Here is a 19,834-nt window from a genome sequence, read left to right on the forward strand (position 1 = left end):
CCCATCTGGGACATAGAAGTCTCTTCACTGGCTGATGCATTGACATCATCTTCTGTCCTGGTTTGATCACTTAGCTTCATGATTTATGGGAACTTAACATTTTTGAGACATCTACTCTCTTTATCATGTCAAGCGAATGACCTGACAGGCTCAAAATAAAGCAACAGATGAAGAGAGTATTTGTATTATATTAAGCCTTTTTTCTTTAGGAAAAAAAAAAAAAAAAAACACCTCTTTGAAAAGCAAGAATATTTTATCCTAAGAGGTATTAAATAACCTCATGAAGACCAGTCTGTAACAGGAAGCAGCTAAGTAACAGGTATCCAGTGACAGGATACATGGGAATGGTTCCCAGCTGTGCCAGGGGAGGTTTAGACAGGACATCAAGAAGCATTTCTTTACTGAGAGGGTGGTCAAACACTGGACCTGGCTTCCTAGAGGGGTGGTTGATGCCCCAAGCCTGACAGTGTTTAAGAGGCATTTGGACAATGCCCTTAATAACATGTTTTAGCTTTTGGCCAGCCCTGAAGGGGTGAGACCATTGGACTAGATGGTCATTGTAGGTCCCTTCCAATTGAAATATTACATTCCATTCCAACACAGACATATCTGCAGCTACAGAGAGAAGGAAACAAGAGAGTCATGCCATCTTCCACACGCTCAGTACAGCACATATGAACATCCCAGGTACATATGCTGCCCCAAAAGAGAGTTCAGGCTAAAAGGCTTTAAGCCTTATGTGCACACAAGGAACAGGATATACACACAGCCAACTAAGTTTTTTAAGAACTCCTGTTTTCTGCAGAGCTGGTCTTTGAGAAATTTACTTCGTGGCTGAAGGTGGAGAACTACACACAGTCATACATTATTCTTTCTTCCCAAGTTAAAACACATTTCAAAATAACCTTTTGAAACTCACTTTCTTTAAATCAATAACTGAATAACGATGGTTGTGCTTCTGCTACAGCAGCTATGTGCCCTCTTCCATACATCTGAAAGAATAAAACGTCTATCTCACGACAGTGCTGAATTTTCATTTTTAGTAATTTCTTTGCTGATTGCCTGTCTTCAGATCTGCTTAATGCCCAAGGCCAATGGGAACGTTGCTGACACAGAAATTGCTGTAAGGATTGTTATACAGATTCTGAGCTCGCATGTCCGTTTCAAATGTTTAATCTTTGTCTAGATACCAAAGAAAAGTATAGGAAAAGACAAGTATATACTTTTAAACAGCTGGACTAGTATCTTCTGGAGGGACACCATCTTAGATGCAGATTAAATTCCCACTCGGTGATGCACGTCTTTGTTATTATTGCCACCTACAGGAAACCACAGACCTTAGTGTCTTTTTAGTAACTACACTGCCTAAGCAAATTCTCAAAGAAAACTGTAAAAGTAAGACAGGCCAAAAAAAAAAAAAAAAAAAAAAAAGACAAGACACCCATTATCACCCAGTTTGCCCCTCAAAAAAAAATTTTTTTAATTGATATCATTGATAGCAGCAGTGGTAGTATTTCTGTGTTTTTACAGCAGCCTTATCCCTAGTCCCAGTCCCACAATGGCCTCCAACCGTCTTCCCTGTTCCAGAAACAGGGAAGGTGAAGTGGAGAGACAAAACATGCTGAAGAAGGGGGAAAGACCTGCAGAAGAACCTGATTTACTATCTTGACCCACTTGTTTTTAATCCTCTAAGGAACTCAGTTTATTAAAAAACAAGAAATACAGAAATGAAAGCCTGGTTTACAGGCTTAACCCTGGCAGGAAAGGGGGAGTTGTGTTGAACTTTCTGATGCCTCATTTAGGAACAGATATGGCTCATGTACTTTAAAGCCAGATAGAAATCAAAAAGAGCAAAACAACGCACTCATTTAGATATGGGAGATAAGCAGGCAGAGGTTGGAGGAACCAGACTTCAACTCCCTAAGGGTAGTAATCATCTGATTTCCTAACAGTGCACAATTTTCTTAAAAACAAAGCCAGCCTTACTCAAAATACCCATAGAGCTTTCTTTGTTAATCTGATTGAATCACAGTTTTATATATTTCAGCTCAATATTACTCTTTTCAGAAATCTTTCTCAGTCTTTTGTGCAAGATCCTTGCTCTTTAAAATAGCTTCACTATTTTGGGTTCTTTGGGAAATTTTAGTAAGCAATGCCACAAAGATTCTTTCTCAATATACACACCATAGCACAGACAAATTCTTACGATATTTAATTTCTGGCCACTGTAAAGGGATCTCCCTCCACATTTTTCAGCTGTCTGTGGTCTAAAGCTCTGACTTAGGATACTCAGGCATAACACGATCATGACTTGGCTGGAGTTATTCCCCTCCACTTAACAGAATGCAGCTGAGTTATCTTGTACCAACTAATTTGCAGAGAGCTCTCACTTTAAATACAGTTTCAGAAAAGTTACTCAGCACTCAGGAAAAGCCAGGAATAACTTGAGCCCCACAATCCATGGGCAGTTACGGTCTTTCGTGTCACGAGTGTACCTTCCACTCTTGCTTGCATACGTCACTTGGTATTTCTCCCCACATTGCAGCTAACCTGTAGCACATTCCTAACTTTGTGGAGTGCATGCAATTAACAAGCTCTGACCATATCCAGTTGCTTTCTGTAACAAAAACCTTGCAGACAGCACCTGTTCACACAGCATTTCATGAACTCACAGATACCATTTAACTAACTTCCCAAAATGGTGTTTTCAAGGTCAGACACTCCAAAGCTAAGTTGTATAAACTGCTAGAGCAGCAGAAAAAAAACGAAGACATTTGTATATGACCACGGTCAATTACAGCCTCAGAACATAGTATTTCTTCTCCTAGGCCGTTCTATTTTAGAGAGCCTACACACTGGTAGAGGGTTTGGTTTGAGGTGCTTTGTCAGGGCAGCTTTTGGATTTGTGTGGGCGACTATGGTGGGTCTGTGGATTCCCTGATGGAGGGGATGGGAACAGAGATCAGCCTGGAAGATATTAAGGCCTACCTGTGAGAAAGATGGGAGTAAGGGAGTAGCCAGAGATATTAAGGTGTACCCGTGAGAGAGAAGGGAGTAGAAGAGTAACACTGATGATAGCAAAATTAGCCAATGAAATGTTACTGCTGTAACTTGTAACCAATAGTGAAGAGACACATGAATTGGTAAAACTGTATAAAAATGCACTTGTGGCAATAAATGGCATCTGCTACTTTCATCCTGGAAGAACTTGCTCTGTGTGGTTTGTCCGTCTCAACCGCGACATATGGTGACCCCGACGTGATCCTGCATGAAGAAGGATCCCGCATGAAGAAGAGACACCGGTGAAGCTGTGACAGCCGATGACGAGCTGGGGAGATGGAGCCCGGTACGGCTGATAGAGCAGCAGCGGGGAGCTGCCAAAGATCTGGATCCTTGAAAAGACACCACGCCAAGAGTAAGTGAGCTACCGGGAACATGGAGGGGAACTTATCTAAAGAAGAGGGTATTATATTATCTAATGGAAATTGCTTCTGAAGAAGCAGGGTATTAGCCTTCTGGAATTGACTTTATGAAGGACGTTACTATGGGGCAAAGCACTACCCACAGATCCAAAGAAACAACGGAACTGTTAACGCCATGGCATTTGTTGCTAGAGACTTCGAGAGGATTAAAAGAGCAACAGGAACAGGCAGAGACAGTGGAGGCGGGTGGCTTTCCTGGGCTAGATTTGGAAGAACTAAAACAAACAAACAAAATCCCAACCAACCAACCAAACAAAAAAACCCCAAAAGAAAACAAAAAACCAAACCAACCAAACACGAAAATGTGCACTGTTCCAGACCCCCCTGTTACTAATGATTCTCCAGCACCATTCAAGTCCGTGTTATCTGATCACTTGGATGAGGATGAGGGTCCACAGCATTCTCTTGGAAAGTCAAAAGGAAAATAAAAGGAGTATGTGTACGTGTTGCCCCGAGATCAGGTAAAAACCGTGAAAGACTCAAGCAAAATTAGACCTATGCAATGTAACAGCTATAGATCATTTAGGACAGAATGATGCAGATTCGTTGAAAGGGGCGGGTATCTCCCAGCTCTTGGAAGAGACACTAATTGGCACACCACAATTACAGGCACGATTAGTTTCTGAAATCCTGAGGCAGTCAGCAGACCTTGCATATCAAGCTATGATAAAGGTGCCTGAAACCGACAAAGCAGCCAAATCATTTATGACTATTAATCAGGGTCTCAGTGAGAATTACATGCAATTTATTGACCGTCTTCAAGAGGCCATCAATAAGCTGGTTGAAAACTTAGAAGCTAAGGAAGCACTGATGTTGAAATTAGCAGTAGAGAATGCTAATGTTTACTGTCAATGTGTTATCTGTGAGTTTTACAGTACATATTATGTGCTTCTGTGTACTGCCTCTCTGAAAACCAAGCGTCTTGTCAGGAATGTGAGTTAATTGTTTTACTGGTTGTTGTTACAGTTGTTTCTTTGTGTAAGTGCGCCGTAAAACCTTCTCCCCACTTTTCCCACTCGTGCTGCGAGCAGCCCTGCGCTTCTCCCCCCCACCCCCCCATGGCTTTTTACTTACAATATGGGGTCAGAAACGACTGTTTTCAGTCGTATTCCTAAAAAATTGGTATTGGGAGGTGGTTTAGAATATAGGAAAGCACTTGGTATGAGGAAAGAGGATCTTCTTAAATACTGAAATCAGTGGTGGCTGCTATATAAGTTAAGCTCAGTATTTTAGTTTGCAAAAGAATTTTGTTTGGGGAGATAATTACAAAATGGGAACCAGTTCTGCTGCTAAAATACCACCTTGCTCCCCCTTAGAATGCATCCTTACACATTAGAGCAACTTTTGGGGAAATATTCTGATAAAAGAAAACTTGAAACCATGTTGTATATGAATGCGGCTTGAATGTGGAATGCTGGGGTTTAGTGCTGTATTGAAATTCATGTTGTTCTGTAGAACTTTGGAAAAAATGGGATGAAGTATGGTACTGTAAGTTAATTTGCTCTTATTGTTATCTAATAATTTTGAGGCCAGAAAAGAGTTTAAATCTTTAAACTCTGATTGGCATTGTACAAAAACAAAAAAACAAACAAAAAACCCAGACAAACACACAAAAAACCCCCAACCTAAATGCTATGATGTGAACTTGGTATTGTATGAGGTTGCATTTAAAAGTTGCTAGAATATGAACTGATTTGGATCTAGGAAAATGGAATAATGGATTGATGTTTAATATGCTGGTTCTTGACATCTGTAAATTGTAAAAGGTAAATGGAGCTAAGGAATGTAGCTATTGCTGAGCTAATTGGAATTGCATATAAAGTGTATTATGTCTGGAATGAAATGGGAAAACAAAAAAGCAAAATATCCCAGGCCTGTACTGTACAGCTTGGACATAAATTTCAGGCCTGTGTCAAGCTGCAAGATAAACTCAGCTCATTGTAACCCAGCAGTCTGGCAACTCCTCCTTAGCACCAGCAATTACGCCGCCTGCATGGCCTTGGTTGTATCTAAACTGCAGCAAGAAGAGAAAGGAAAAACAAGGAAAAAAAAAAGAAAAACCTGGTTGCCCGCTGCTAAGCGGAGAAGAGGGGGCTTTATTTCCCCTCCGTCTGTCTTTTTTTCCTGGAGTGTTGTCATCCATCCTTGTTGTGGCACTGCGTTGCTTCTCGGCTCTGAATCAGGGCTTGTCAGTGCTGTTTCTTTTTGCTTCCATCTTGTTTCTTAGGTTCTGGCACATCTGGGGAAGGAGCTCATCGTTTTGCCTCCTTGCTGAAGTCGGTCTTTTCACACTGGTCAGCTTTGGGAGGTCAGAGTGCTGAGTGCTTCTCTGGGTCAGACTGCTACTAATTTGGGTGTGGAGTGGAACCAAGCTGGTCTGATGTGGAGTTTGGACTGATCTATTTTCATGCTGGGCTAGAGATCTTACCATCTCAGATGGCAGCGAGAGGGAGGTTTTATTCCCCCCCTGCCCCCCTTGCCCAGCAATGTTACTGCTAGAGAACTGTAATACTGCATGGAGGAGTCTGAGGGTGAAATTTAAAGGCATCGCCAGTGGATCCATAGTTCTAATGAAGCTGGGAAATTAAACCAATTTTTTTTTTTTATGGACTTACTCTGTGGTAAATAGTCGTAAGAGACTTCTTAGTAAATTCACCATGCTAGTTTTTGAGATCATGGGAAAGAAAGAAAGAAAGAAAGGCCATATTTTGAAACCGATGGAATGCCAAATTTGGAACAAAGTTTTAACAACTGAATTCTCATATTTGCCAGAAAGCCCTATACCTCTCTTAGGCCAAGATTTGTTAAGTAAATTGTAAGCTCAAATAACGCTTTCTGAGAATTCTGTTTAGTTGCACGTCCTACAGGAAGCTGCTTGGATGGTGCGGATCTGCTTGCTACAAGTGAGAAATCTCCAAGGAAATCTTGAATGCTGTATTTCCATTAGTATTGGCAGCCAATGTTTCAGTAAAGCCAACACTACATTGATAGAACTGAAACAGGACTTCAATCCGGTAAGGGAAAACGATGTCCAGTAAATATGACAGCCAAAATGGAGTAAGAGACTTTTATGAATAAATTTATGACAATCTTATAGGCTAACTGCATTTGATTGGACTTGCAGATTTGTCTATTTATAGCTACAACACAGAAACAACCTGTGGCTATTGTGGGACAGTATGACGAGAATGCTAACAGACTGATATACTGATTGTTACTATGATCAAAAAATGCAGGGAATGAATTAAAGTCTTAAAAGGCCATGATCCTTTTGTCATATATGTACCATTTGTGAAATCTAATTTTGATTTTTTTTTTATTTGCAATCTATGTCCTTGTAAATTGCACTGGCTGATTTTCTTAACAGTAGAACTTTTGGCATGCCTAAATGTAAATTGCTGCAGAACCTGCAAGTCTTTCACATCAGGTCACAGACTATAGTTCTATTTGGTCTGATCCCATATGCTTGCACAGTTTTTGTTGATGGTTCAGGGAAGTCTCATAAAGCTGTAGTGGTCTGGCATGAAGGTAACAATTGGCATCATTCTGTAAAAAATTATTGAAGGTTCAACCCAATTAGCAGAACTTCGTGCAGCTTTACATTACTTAAAGCTTTTTAAGGAGGAACCTCTAAATTTGATTTGTGATTCTGAGTATGTAGTCAAGGTCCAACACATGTATCTGATTCTGAACTGTTGTGGTTTTTTTAAAAAAAAAAACAAAAAGGGGGAGAAGTAGGGGAAACACCACAAAACTGATTGTCAAAAGCATTGTATGTGATGAATCACTTACATCTAAGTGGTGCAGCCCAAATTTCCCCTGTGATGAAATGCTTTACAAGCACGACCCAAAACCATGCAAAATCAGAAAGAACCTACATTAGTTATGGTCAAATCACTAGTTAATGGTCAACGGAAAAGGCCACATCAATTGATAACCTGGGGGAGAGGCTATGCTTGTGTCTTTACAGATCAAGGGCCGCAACGGTTGCTGGCGCGAAATGTGAAACCTGTGTTACCTTCTTGACAATTATTGCTGCAGCTGCTGAGTTTTGGATGCCTGCACAGACAAAGACTAACACGTGGATTACTTTAGCCAACACAACTGGCCAGGACTCCATATGCCTAGCTATGGCATCTCCGGAAAACCCGTTCCACACATGCTTGGTTGGCATCCCCCTTGACGACTACAGCAGCATCACACGATTGTTTCAAAATAGTGGTTGGTGCAGAGGCATTGCAACGAACTGTAATAATACCAACATGGCACTTGGGATTAGTTGCCTCCCGGAAGCAGATATTGAATCACAAGAACTAGAATTGCTGGGATCTATGCCCAGGGACGCTTGTATCCAGCTGCTTTGTGAACAGTGTCAGAACAATAGACATGAGCATGAATGGATAAAACTGCTAAGTGTTAATGCTACCCTTGGTGCCTATAGAAATGAAACTTCATGGTGTAATGCTTTGTAGAAGAATCCAAGGGGTGCCATTGATAATGTGGGACAGTGACCCCGAAAACTACCATATGGTGTATTCTTGATCTGTGGAGATAGAGCCTTGCCAGGAATTCCTTCTAATGCTGTTGGATGACTGTGTAGTTTGGGACGATTAACTCTCTTAATGCCCAATGTATCTGTAACAGTAGATCACAGAAGAGTAAGACAGGAAAAACGCTTTTTGCAAATATATGAGTCAAAATGTGATGATAGTGTAGATTTTCGGAGATCCAGGTTAAGAGTTTTAGGATCTCTTGTACCTGGTGTTGGCACAGCTAAAGCTTTAAATACTTTAGAAAAATCAGGGTTCTGGCTAGCTAAGCAAACTAACAGAACTTCTAAGGCTTTAAGTGGGCTTTGTTAGATGCAGATTCTGTAAGACATGCTGCACTGCACAATAGAGCTGCGATAGACTTTTTGTTGCTAGCTCAAGGACATGGGTGTGAAGATTTTGATGGTACATGCAATAAATTGCTTAGTGGTTGGGGGCTTTCAGGGTGGTTGTTATCAGTAGTGAAAGTGGGACTGATTGTTTTGATGATTGTTGTGATCGTGTTACTAATGTTGCCATGCGTGATTTCTCTGCTGCAAAGGGCCCTGCAGCGGACAATGAAGGCAATTTTTTTAGCACAAAAACAAAAAGGGGGAATTGTGGGGGACTACGGTGGGTCTGTGGATTCCCTGACGGAGGGCATGGGAACAGAGATCAGCCTTGGAGATATTAAGGCCTACCTGTGAGAAAGATGGGACTAAAGGAGTAGCCAGAGATATTAAGGTGTACCCGTGAGAGAGAAGGGAGTAGAAGAGAACATTGATGATAGCAAAATTAGCCAATGAGATGTTACTGCTGTAACTTGTAACCAATAGTGAAGAAACACATGAATTGGTAAAACTGTATAAAAATGCACTTGTAGCAATAAATGACATCTACTACTTTCATCCCGGAACAACTTGGTCTATGTCGTTTGTCCGTCTCAACCGCGACAGATTTGTTACAACTGCAGTGAGAATTTGCCTCCTTCATAAAACAATGCAACAGAAGAACCACACTTACAAAGTATTACAGACAGGAAATACAATTTGAACTATTCACAAGTCAAGGGCTCTATGCAGATGCACTACTGGTACCTATTGACATCCACTTCAAGGGGCACTGGTAACTCACCATCTATTTGAAAAGATGCAGTTGTGTGGAACAAGAAATATAAGGATATAAAAAAACTCAAACTACCAGCATGAGTAACTTGAGCAGGGATCTCATCATCAAGAACTTCATCAAGTTTCATTACTTCAGAATAGCCATTGAATGTCTAGATACATTTTGTATGCTGTTTATCTTTACAATGGGAAAAAGGTGATGCCATAGAATAGCATACCACATAGACAAACAAGATAAATACTTAAAAGGAACATTGCCATCAAAAAAAATTATCAAAAAAATTGGATAACTTGCTGTGAAAGCATCCAACTGACTTTGTTTTCCTATAGTAAGGATTAGAAAACCCATACAGGATTTTCTGTTTTAAACTCTAAGCAGGTACTGCTGCTCCTTTTCCAGTCTCATATTAACTGAACTATACCTCATTTAACTTGCACGGTACAGTTCTTCATTACTTCAAAGGAACCTTGTTACTGGACAGCTGTTTTGATGAACTCACCTTCTTCAAATAACTTTTTGTCCCTGTCTGTGGACTACATTAAACAAAACAAAAACCAAACCAAACCAACCAATCAAAATCCAAAACTCCCCAATATTTTAAGTTACCAGACACAGCAAGCCTCAGACATCTGAAACAGGATTTGACAGGTAGAAAATAAAGCTATGTTTCCTAAGCTCTCAAATAACAACCCAAAAGAGGATAATATAGCATCCCATAGATGCATAGATGCATAGACAAGACACAAAAGGGAGCTATTTTTTTCAAATTAACTTAAAACTTTACAATATTATCATTACAATATATGTCAATGACTTCTTTAAAACAGGCTGTGGAGGAAAAAATAGCTTATGGAAAAAGTATTCTATAAAATTACATGTTTCATAATTAACATGTTACCTTTATTGGTACACTTTACAGCTGTGAAAGATTAGCAAGGGAAGTTTACAGAGTCACAACTTAACTGATTTACATTTTTCTGCTAGTTATAAAGACTCTCCAGAGCTAAGACAATCACTTCTCTAGCATAGATAAATGGTTTACTAAGGCAACCAGTTTTCAGATATCTAGTCTGCATAAGAATATTTATCAAAAGCTGCATATTTTTTCTGGAAAGAATAATTCTCCCACCCACCCCATTTGCTTATGTTTCTCCACTTTTAAAAGTGGATGCTATCTTCAGACTTGCAGGTTGTGTGTGAAGACAGATTTATTGTTACACAGATGCGAGGCAGCTACATGCATTCCAGTTCCAAGAAAAGCAGGCAGTTCTCTTCAGCTTCACCTGTTTATTTCTTGCTTGTGTCTTTCACTTCAAAGTTGTAGGAGTAATGTGTCCCTCCATATTTGTGATAAGTACAATTATGTGAGATAACAATTATTCCAGATGTGAGCTCATTTCTTTTTCTTCCCTTTACCTTTCTTGCCTCCCTCTCCTTGCTGAAGACTTTGATCACTACCTCCCATCTTTTGGGTTCTTGTTTTCAGTTTGGGAATGGTTTCTGCAGCATACAGCATCACTGATTTACCTAAAAATACAGAGAGAGAGATCAATGCACGCCTACTATTTTAAGAACATCTGCATAATTTTCAAAGTTAGAAACTTCAGCCCCACTTTAGATTTCTGTTAACGTAGATAGAAAGTCTAGGAGTCCTGCTTCTTTCCCCTATGTAGCTAGGTGTTTGTGAAAAACTCTTCTCAGCCTTTTTTTTTTAAAATTTTTAAAAAGTACAAGACTGATAGAAGTCACAGAAGACTGGACTGGACACATAATCTGGCAGTCTCTAAAGTATCTACATTCTTCCTGTTACTCTTTCCCTTCAACTCTTAATGGCCTAAAATACTTGGGACAGAATGACCAGGCAAAAACTACAAGTATTTTCAGGAAGGCACTGCTGTCTTCAAGCACGAATATGGTTTTAAATCATCTCCTTCTGACCAACAGCACTCCCGTGCTACTCTAGACTCAGTATTCTTCTTGCTTTTTAACAGATTTGCTGCTTCAGAGATATATTTGCTTTCCTTTTATACAGCAATTAATTTTCAGGAAAAACGGAAAAGACACAATTACTTGTTGTTCAAGATGAACTGTTCCTATTACTTAGTTAAAGGGAGGTGCTCCATTGTTAATTTATGAAAATGGCCAGCAGAAAACTCAACTGAAGTCGGTATTGTATTTTATCAATTTGGCATCCATACTGATGCCTAGCTGATGTATGTAGCCTAAGAAAATGGTGGAATTTAGCCATTTTAATACCAAATCCTCTGTTTTAACTGTGAAGAAATGGTAAGCCAAAACTGAATGGCTGCTATGCTCAGCATAGCAATCACACAACACTCCCCACAATCCCCTCCAATGCAAGCACTGAGAAACAGCAGGGTCAAAGACAACAGTGTTTTACAAACTCCACTCAGTGCTCACACAACAACTTGATTTGGCTGATTTATACAGGCAAAGAAATTAATGTAAAGTTTTAAAATTTATAATCGTAGAACTAATTAAACAGGCTGGTAACATAACAAAAGATACAGTGACTTTCTGCTTTATTAACAGCTGAAGTGCCTAACCCAGGTACTCTACTCACGTGTTGGAAACTGTGGTAAACACGGGTTGCCATCATCTTGTTTGAGCTGGATTCGTACTCTACCTCTGTACTGCACATCTCTGTTCCACTCTCTGGGATACATCTTATTTTTCTGTCACACCAAAGGAGAAACTTATTAGAATAAGTATCAGAATAATTTTCTGCAAAATTTGTCAGGGAATTGATCAAAGTCATAGCAGCCTGGAATTCTGAGCAGATGTAAACGATAGCAGCAGCTCTCCAACAGCATCACCCACCATTTAGCCACTGCGGTAGCATCCAAAACTATAGCATAACTTTTTTTGGAAGTATTCCTGCAACCAGTTACTGGTGCTGAACAGTTTAGCAAGTAACCTGCTAAGGGAACTGTTTGACTCCCCCACCATTCTGGACTGCAGTGGCACAGGTTTTTGTTCTATCTCCACAGCCACAAAACCTTCTGGACACATAAACAGAGTATGTCAGCATGGCACAGCCTGAAGCCCACTGCTTTTGGATACTCATAGACTTAATTTTTGTGAAAATGTTACAGATTTCTTACTGATACTGGCTATTTCACAGGCTGGTGTGAGCTAACAGATTATACTCAACTTCTGAAAAGCAAAGTGATTTTGTACTGGTTTTTGGATACCAGTCACGCTCTTACATGAGGACGTGAATTCTTTAGTATAAAGATGTGACAGAAAATAAAACAGCATCTTGAATTAACCATTACTTCAGTAAATGAACTGCAAGAAGATACCTGTCTAGAAGCTCAGAACCACTCCAAAAGAAAAAGGTAACCAACTTAAATTATTTAAAGAGCAAGAAGGTATTGCAGTAAAAAAAAAAAAAAAATTAACATTCTCTGACTAAAACAGAACTCCAAAAGACCCTGCAGATTTCAAGCATCAGAATTCTATTCCCACAGGACACTAATTCCAAAAGGTAATCATCTTTCATTAAAAACATGCTTTTTAAAAAGCTTAATTTGCAGAGTTGCAGCTTGCAAAATTAGCTTTTATTCTGACACACTTTTAGGCATCCACGGTAGTATTCTCAGGAGGATTGTTACATAAAAGTAATTTTTTTTAGAAGCTTAGAAGAGGCATCATCTCAGAGACCTGGGTTACTCCTGCCTTGCATACAGGTTTCCAACATTTACAGGGTGTTTCAAAAAGATCAACCAAATTTGAAATCACTATATCTTTGCAAGCACAAACCATCCATGAATAGAAACTCTTACAGTCCATATGACAGAGGGAATGTAGAGCATTTATAAAAAGGTTACTAAACCCTGATAATTCACTAAACCGTTTGTAAATTTTTGTGTAATTGTAACATGTTGGGTCCATCTTTTTGAAACATCCTGTACTTCATTATTATGGTCAGTCATTACCCAAAGCGAACAACTATTTTGTCTGATAACAAAAACCTCTCAATTGTAATTTATCCTGTAAGCAAGATACAATGAATGAAAGAACAGAAACACATACCAAGGTGTGGGGGGTTTTTTGGTGTGTTTTGTTTTGTTTGTGTTTTTGAATTACCTCTAATAGCACATTGAATCCAACTGCTGCACATACATCTTGGATTTCTGTAGATGTAGGATTCTCAACAGCCTGTTGAAACAATGTGTTACAGTTAATTGTTTTTCAATTATGAACTACCCATACAGTAACGGTTTCCCACCTATACTATGTAACTAGAAAGAGCAGATGGGGGAAGAAGGTACTTCAAGTAATGGCAAATCTACTGTAGAAGTCATCTGTGAGCACTCCTATGGTCTAGAAAACATAAATGAAAAAAGAAGATATATCAGTAAAACAGGAAACAGACAAGACAGGATATATTAGGACAGGAACAAGTAACAGAATTGCTTAGGAAAAATAATTGAAATTAAATAACATTTGTTATATTAAAAAAAACCCCACAACCTAAACACCAATAACACAAAAGCCATGAATCAGCAACAGCAAACTTATAGCAAGGACAGAAGGCGAAAAAACCAGAAACCTTCTAGGCACAGGGCAGCAGGTTTCTCGCATAGACAGATTTTTGACAGGCAACTTGCATGCTCAAGAAAGATTGTAACTCTTATCAGAAAAAAACCTCCAACCCTAAGCAGTGAGAAAAGCCCTTTCTTTTTCCAGAACTGCTTGTTAAAATATTATAAAGGAGATGACGAAAAACTAGATTAAAAGCACCAACTACCATGTCTATGTGCCATAAGCATTTCAAGTTCTATCTTTCACAGCAGCCAAGGGGACAGGGTACAGAATACAGGCACATACAGTCAGTCATCAAGTAAACAATCATCAGCTAGCTATTCTTTTCTGCATCACTTTCAAACTTGGCAAACTACTTATATATAGAGGCTGAGTGCGTTAAGTTTCTCATTACTTCACCTGCTTTTCACATGCTGACACTAGGTTATCTTCAAATACACTGTAATTTCCAGTTATAGAGCTGCTTGTCATGGGGGATAGGAAAGATCAACAGCTTTTAGATTTATTTTCCAAATCTCTACACACCAAAACAAAACACCATTATTCCCCTGCCACCCACAAAATTACTTTGTCTATAGGTATCCTTCTTCCTTCTGCTATTGTCTTCTTGTTATTCAAATAAGCTGGATAAATGCAGATGAATCTAAAAAGAGAAAACAGTCAGTTTAAGTAACATCAATTCCTTACTTGCTTATGCAACATTTTCCTAGTAAAATAAAAAATAAATCTCACGGCTACAACACAAAGTTCCCACAGCAGCTTAGAACCACCATTTATTTTCCCCAGACCAATCAGTGCGATGTTGCAAAACCCCATTTTTGAGGTATCCAGGAAGCTGTACGACCATTTGGCCGAAATGTTCCTTGCACGACACCACTTTTTTGGGCACAGTGTGTACAAAGCACAGCACTACCCGTCTTGAGAAAAAAAAACAAGGTTGAAAGAGAATGTTTTGACCCATTTCTTAAACCCCTGAAACCTAGAAGAAAACACACACATTTCCCTGAAAATAATTAAAGAAGTCTTCCTGAAAAGGTTGTAGTACACTAATTGCTGACTAAGTTCTTAACAGAAGCAAGAAGCAGGGGCTTTTTTTTTTTTCCTTTGTGTTTTTGTTTGTGGCTCCCCCTCCCCCCATGGATTGGCTTTTTTTTTCCTACTCACACACATAGCAACTCAAATTTGGGCAAGCTATAAAGCCTCCGAAAAACTATACTTAGAAATTTGCTTAAGATCTTTCATTAGCTTTAAACCTGCCAAGTATATACAGCTGACAAGAACGATAGAACCTCAATTATATCTCTTGTAAGACAAAAAAACCAAAACCAAAACAAAACCAACTAGCTGAGGCCTACAAGGAGAGGCTGAAGAATACCTACATTTGAGTGAGAAGCTATGGTGGCATAACAGGGAATCAGAGAGTGAGAAAATAATCTGGAGCAGACTCATGTTCAGTTAGCTGGAGACTGACAGGGATCACTGCTCCTTACTGCCTCCCAGGAAACGGGTCTCACTGCCTCTAAAAGTAGCCTTGGTCACCTCAACTCCCATTACTCTTCTAAATACCTGTCCACTGATATTTTCCTCTTTATAAACCAACTAGTAGTTTTGTGTAAGTGGCAGAGTTTTGCACGGAAAATTTCCAGTCTTATTACTGACATTTACAACCGCGGATACACGGCACTGACCAGCACCTCCTCTTGCTCAGTTTACCTCGGTTCTGAGCTTTAAGTGGCACAATCCGCCACCAGAACGGCAGGACAGTTCGGCATCAAGCACTGCAGAACCCCCACCTCCCACTTCACAACCTTCTCCGGCGCGACGCGAACCCGCCGCCCTGGCCCGCGGCGGGCGGCCCTGGGGCCGGTTCCCCGCCCCGCTGCGTGCGGAGGGAAACGCGGCCGCTGCCCCTGGGAACGCACCGCTGCGGGGCACCGCGCACCAGCCTGCGGCCACGTTACGTGAGGCGTTATTGCGACAGCACCGCGCACACTCGGACGAGTTATCAGAGCTGCAGGCCTGACCCGCCGCCCCGGGCCGGCACGGCCCTTCCCACCTAGGCCGCACCCCCCCTCACCGCCGGCTGCGGCCCTGACGCGCTCCCGGCCCGCTCCGGCGAAGGGTGCCGACAGCCCCCACCACGGGCCCCGGAGGGCGCGGCTCACGTTACCTCTCCTTATCAGCCGGAGAAGCGGCGGTAGCAGCAGCGGCCATAACAGCAACTGCCCCACACGGCGGCACGGCCAGCGCGCACCGGCCCGGCCCCGCCCCTCCTCCCCTTCTCCAGGAAATCCCTCCCCCGCCCGCCAGATCCGGGAACCCCATTGGCCAATAGTGTCTCTAAAAGCGCGGCAACCTATAGGGAAATGCGACGTAGGTTCCATCGGGCCGCGGGCGCGCGGCTTCCCCCGCGCATGCGCATTTGGGGCGGGAGGGGTCGGTCGGTGGGTGCGGCCGGTGGCGCTGCGAGGGGATTGTGCAGTGCCGGGGAGTCGCCGCGGTCGCTCACTGCGTGTCGGGGCACAGGCCGAGCCGCCGGCCGGGCTGCGTGCACAGGCTGAGGAGCCGCATGGCGGGCGAAGCGCGACGAGCGACCCGAGAGCAAGTGCAGAGTCTTGCATCTGGGCAGGAACAAGCCCTGCCCTGGTGAGGCCGCATCTGGAATATTGTGTCCAGGTCTGGGCCCCTCAGTTCCAGAAGGACAGGGAACTGCTGGAGAGAGTCCAGTGCAGGGCCACAAAGATGATGAAGGGAGTGGAGCATCTCCCTTATGAGGAAAGGCTGAGGGAGCTGGGGCTCTTTAGCTTGGAGAAGAGGAGACTGAGGGGTGACCTCATCAATGTTTATAAATATATAAAGGGTGGGTGTCATGAGGATGGAGCCAGGCTCTTCTCGGTGACAACCAACAGTAAGACAGGGGGTAATGGGTTCAAGCTGGAACACAAGAGGTTCCACTTAAATTTGAGAAGAAACTTCTTCTCAGTGAGGGTGACAGAACACTGGAACAGGCTGCCCAGGGAGGTTGTGGAGTCTCCTTCTCTAGGGACATTCAAAACCCGCCTGGACGCCTTCCTGTGTAACCTCATCTGGGTGTTTCTGCTCCAGTGGGGGGATTGGACTAGATGATTTTTCGAGGTCCCTTCCAATCTCTGACGTTCTGTGATTCTGTGACTCAGTGCGAGCACATGGGTTGAGCGGTGTCTCTCATATGTGATGAGTCCTCAGAGGGTGACCTTGCACGCCTGAGGGGCTGTTATCGCGCTGTGCCCGTGCCCTGCGCAGGGCTCGGCGGAGAGGAGGCGGCGGGAGGTCCGGCACTGCAGCCGGCTCTGCCTGCCTGGCATGGTTTGGGAGGTGCAGCGGTGATGGTTCGTACTCCCAGTGTGGCACAGGTGCTGATGAAAGGTGAGGCCAGAGAGTGGCGATCAGTGATGCAACATTTAGTTGGAAGCCAGTAACTAGCAGTGCACCCTGAGGGTCAATAATTGCATCCAGTGCTGTTTAACATCTTCATTTATGCGTGGCATGATGGGGCAGAGCACACCTTCAGCAAATTTGCAGATGACACCAAACCAGGAGAAGGGTCTGATACATCAGAGGGTTGTGCTGCCATTCAGAGGGACCTGGACAGGCTGGAGAAATGGGCCAACAGGAACCTCATGCAGTTCAACAAGGACAACTGCAAAGTCCTGCACCTGGGGAGGAACAACCCCAGGCACCAGTACAGGCTTGGGGCTGCTCAGTTGGAAAGCGAGTGGGAAGAAAACAATTTGGTTCCAAGTTGAACATGAGCCAGCAACGTGCCCTTGCAGCAAAGGCAGTGGTGTCCTGGACTTGTTTAAGGGGAGAGTTGCCAGCAGGTCAGGGAAGGTGATCCTTCCCCTCTACTCAGCACTGGTGAGGCCACACCTGCAGTGCTGTGTCCAGTGCTGGGCTCCCCTGTACAAGACAGACAAGGACATACTGGAGAGAGTCCAGCAAAGGGCCAACAAGATGATGAAGGGACTAGAGCATCTCTGCTATGATATAAAGCTGAGAGAGCTGGGAGTGTTCATCCTGGAGAAAAGAAGGCTCAGAGGCATCTTACTGATGAATATAAACACCTGAAGGGAGGGTGCAAAGAGGCTAGAGCCAGGCTCTTTTCAGTGGTGCCCAGTGACAGGACCAGAGGTTCCCTCTGAACATGAGCAAACTTTTTCCATGTGAGGATGACCAAGAGCTGGCACAGGTTGCCCAGAGAGGTGGTGGAGTCTCCATCCTTGGAAGTACTCAACAGCCATCTGGACATAGCCCTGGGCACCCAGTTCTAGGCTGCCCTGCTTGAGCAGGGGGTTTGGACCAGATGACCTCCAGAGGTCCCTGCCAACCTCAACCATATGGTCACTCTGAATTCCACAGGGCACGTTTTGTGCACTGTTACAAGTTAAACTTCATGCAGCAGATATGTACCAGGGCAAAGAACTGAAGGTATTTATTCAATATTTATCCATGTTACATTTTCTTTCTGCTCCACAAAAGCGTCCAGCTCTATGTGATGGAAATACTGAAGAGGAGGGTGCTGAGACCCAGTGCAACACAGTGGTATTCCCAGGGAAGAACTGCAAATACAGTTCATGAAAACTAGGAAGAGTTAAGTTATGGAAAAGCTTCAGGAAGAATCATGGTGGCATTTGGCAGCCATTAATAAGTTATTTGGCCTATTCAGTCTTTTGAATGACGGGCAGTTTTGTTGTCTTTTGTCTTTGCTCTCATTATGTCAGAAGTGAATACACCATACAAAGCACTACAGGAAATAAATATGAACAGCAGCTTTTGAAAGTGTGATTGCAGCTGTCTGGTAGCAAGGCAGTGATTTGGCAGCGCCTCACAAACATGACTCAACAAGCTCCTCTGCTAAAAGAAAAAGGTTATGTGAGGTGTGTCAAGTTACAAAGGAAGCTTTTGATGCAATAGTTGTCCAGTGCTAATGACAGATTTTTGGAGGGCGATCTCCTGAGTTCCATCAAGCTGCTGATACAGAGTTGAGTGTACCTCTCTAAGAGGTAATCTTTTACAAATAATTACTTAGACATTTTTTGTTGCTTGAACACAAAACGTTCTCATCTTGTTATTGCTAGTTGGTACTGGATTTCCTGGTGTTCTTTGCACAGTGTTTTTCTTTGAAACCTCCATTGCATACACACACATGTGTCTACTAAGTGATTTTCCATTGATATACCGACCATCTAAAAAGTGTCAGAGCCACCTGGGAGTTGCCCACGTTTTCAGTGGTTAATCTGTGCATCAGCCACAGTGGCAGAAGCTTGTTCTGTCAGCTGTGGTTACCTCCATTCAGTTAAGACAGAGGTGGATGCAGGGGAGGGAAGGAGGGACATGGGCAGGTCAGCAGCCTTCGTAGCATTGACCTACAAGCGTTTTGCCTGCATGCCCTCTGCATGGCAATCGGATCCCACACCAGCAGAGTTGTGCTTTCTAAACACTGGGCTGTGGTCCCTGTGCCTGCAACTGGGGAGAAGGTGGTCCTGAAGCTAAAAAAGGCTTCAACAACCGTTTACACCATATAATCCTCCATGACTGTACACACAATGTGAACAGACTAGATTTTGTTGTATTCATTGTCTCCATGTGGGCATGCAGGATGCAGGGTATACTTGTGATCTGACCATTGCTTGAAATATGGTTATCGCTACACGTTACAAATCAAGCTTGTTCCTGTTTGGTTTCGTCAAATAATATGCATAGCCCTTTCTTTCTGGGACACATAGGTTTGAACCCACCAGAAGGGTATGAACATAAATCTCCTTCTGAAGGACAGCACTCTAGCAGACTTGAAATTGAAGAATAATCTAGTGTTTTTAGGAAAAAATGCTAAGAAATATTTATTTGGTATATACAATTAAAAAAAAATAGGTGAAAATGTAGTGAACAAATCTTAAAGTTTACTTCTTAATTTTTTTTTTTCCCTTAGATTTCTGCAATGTTTTTAGTTTCTCAGTTACTTTGTAAAGCAATTTCTGGTGCATAATGGGCTAGCATTGGACATCACCGTAAGAAACAGTGCTCTGACATTACATTAAAGAAGGCATCAAATACAGCTCCAGTCTGTGAGTAGCACAGTACCAT

General features: G+C 42.3%; 1 protein-coding gene across 1 annotated transcript; it reads right to left on the bottom strand.

Moving 5' to 3' along the window:
* Nucleotides 1-10,017: 10,017 nt before the first annotated feature.
* On the bottom strand, nucleotides 10,018-15,983 carry SRP19 (signal recognition particle 19). The gene is made up of 5 exons (XM_065656612.1): nucleotides 15,882-15,983; nucleotides 14,279-14,354; nucleotides 13,253-13,324; nucleotides 11,724-11,835; nucleotides 10,018-10,666 (listed from the first exon to the last, which is right to left on the bottom strand). The coding sequence occupies exons 1-5, from the start codon at nucleotides 15,923-15,925 to the stop codon at nucleotides 10,533-10,535; spliced, it is 438 nt and encodes a 145-aa protein (XP_065512684.1). The 5' UTR covers nucleotides 15,926-15,983; the 3' UTR covers nucleotides 10,018-10,532.
* Between the last annotated feature and the right edge of the window lie 3,851 nt (nucleotides 15,984-19,834).

Source organism: Caloenas nicobarica, chromosome Z (genome assembly GCF_036013445.1).
Source record: "Caloenas nicobarica isolate bCalNic1 chromosome Z, bCalNic1.hap1, whole genome shotgun sequence".
NCBI classification, from domain to species: Eukaryota; Metazoa; Chordata; class Aves; order Columbiformes; family Columbidae; genus Caloenas; species Caloenas nicobarica.

Excerpts from the sequence above, each read along its gene's own strand:
- SRP19 (XM_065656612.1), bottom strand. The coding sequence starts at position 15,925 with ATGGCCGCTGCTGCTACCGCCGCTTCTCCGGCTGATAAGGAGAG. Across the intron at positions 13,325-14,278 it reads GAAGGATACCTATAGACAAA|GCTGTTGAGAATCCTACATC; the intron begins GTAATTTTGTGG and ends TTGTTTCAACAG. Across the intron at positions 11,836-13,252 it reads GATTCAATGTGCTATTAGAG|AAAAATAAGATGTATCCCAG; the intron begins GTAATTCAAAAA and ends TTGGTGTGACAG.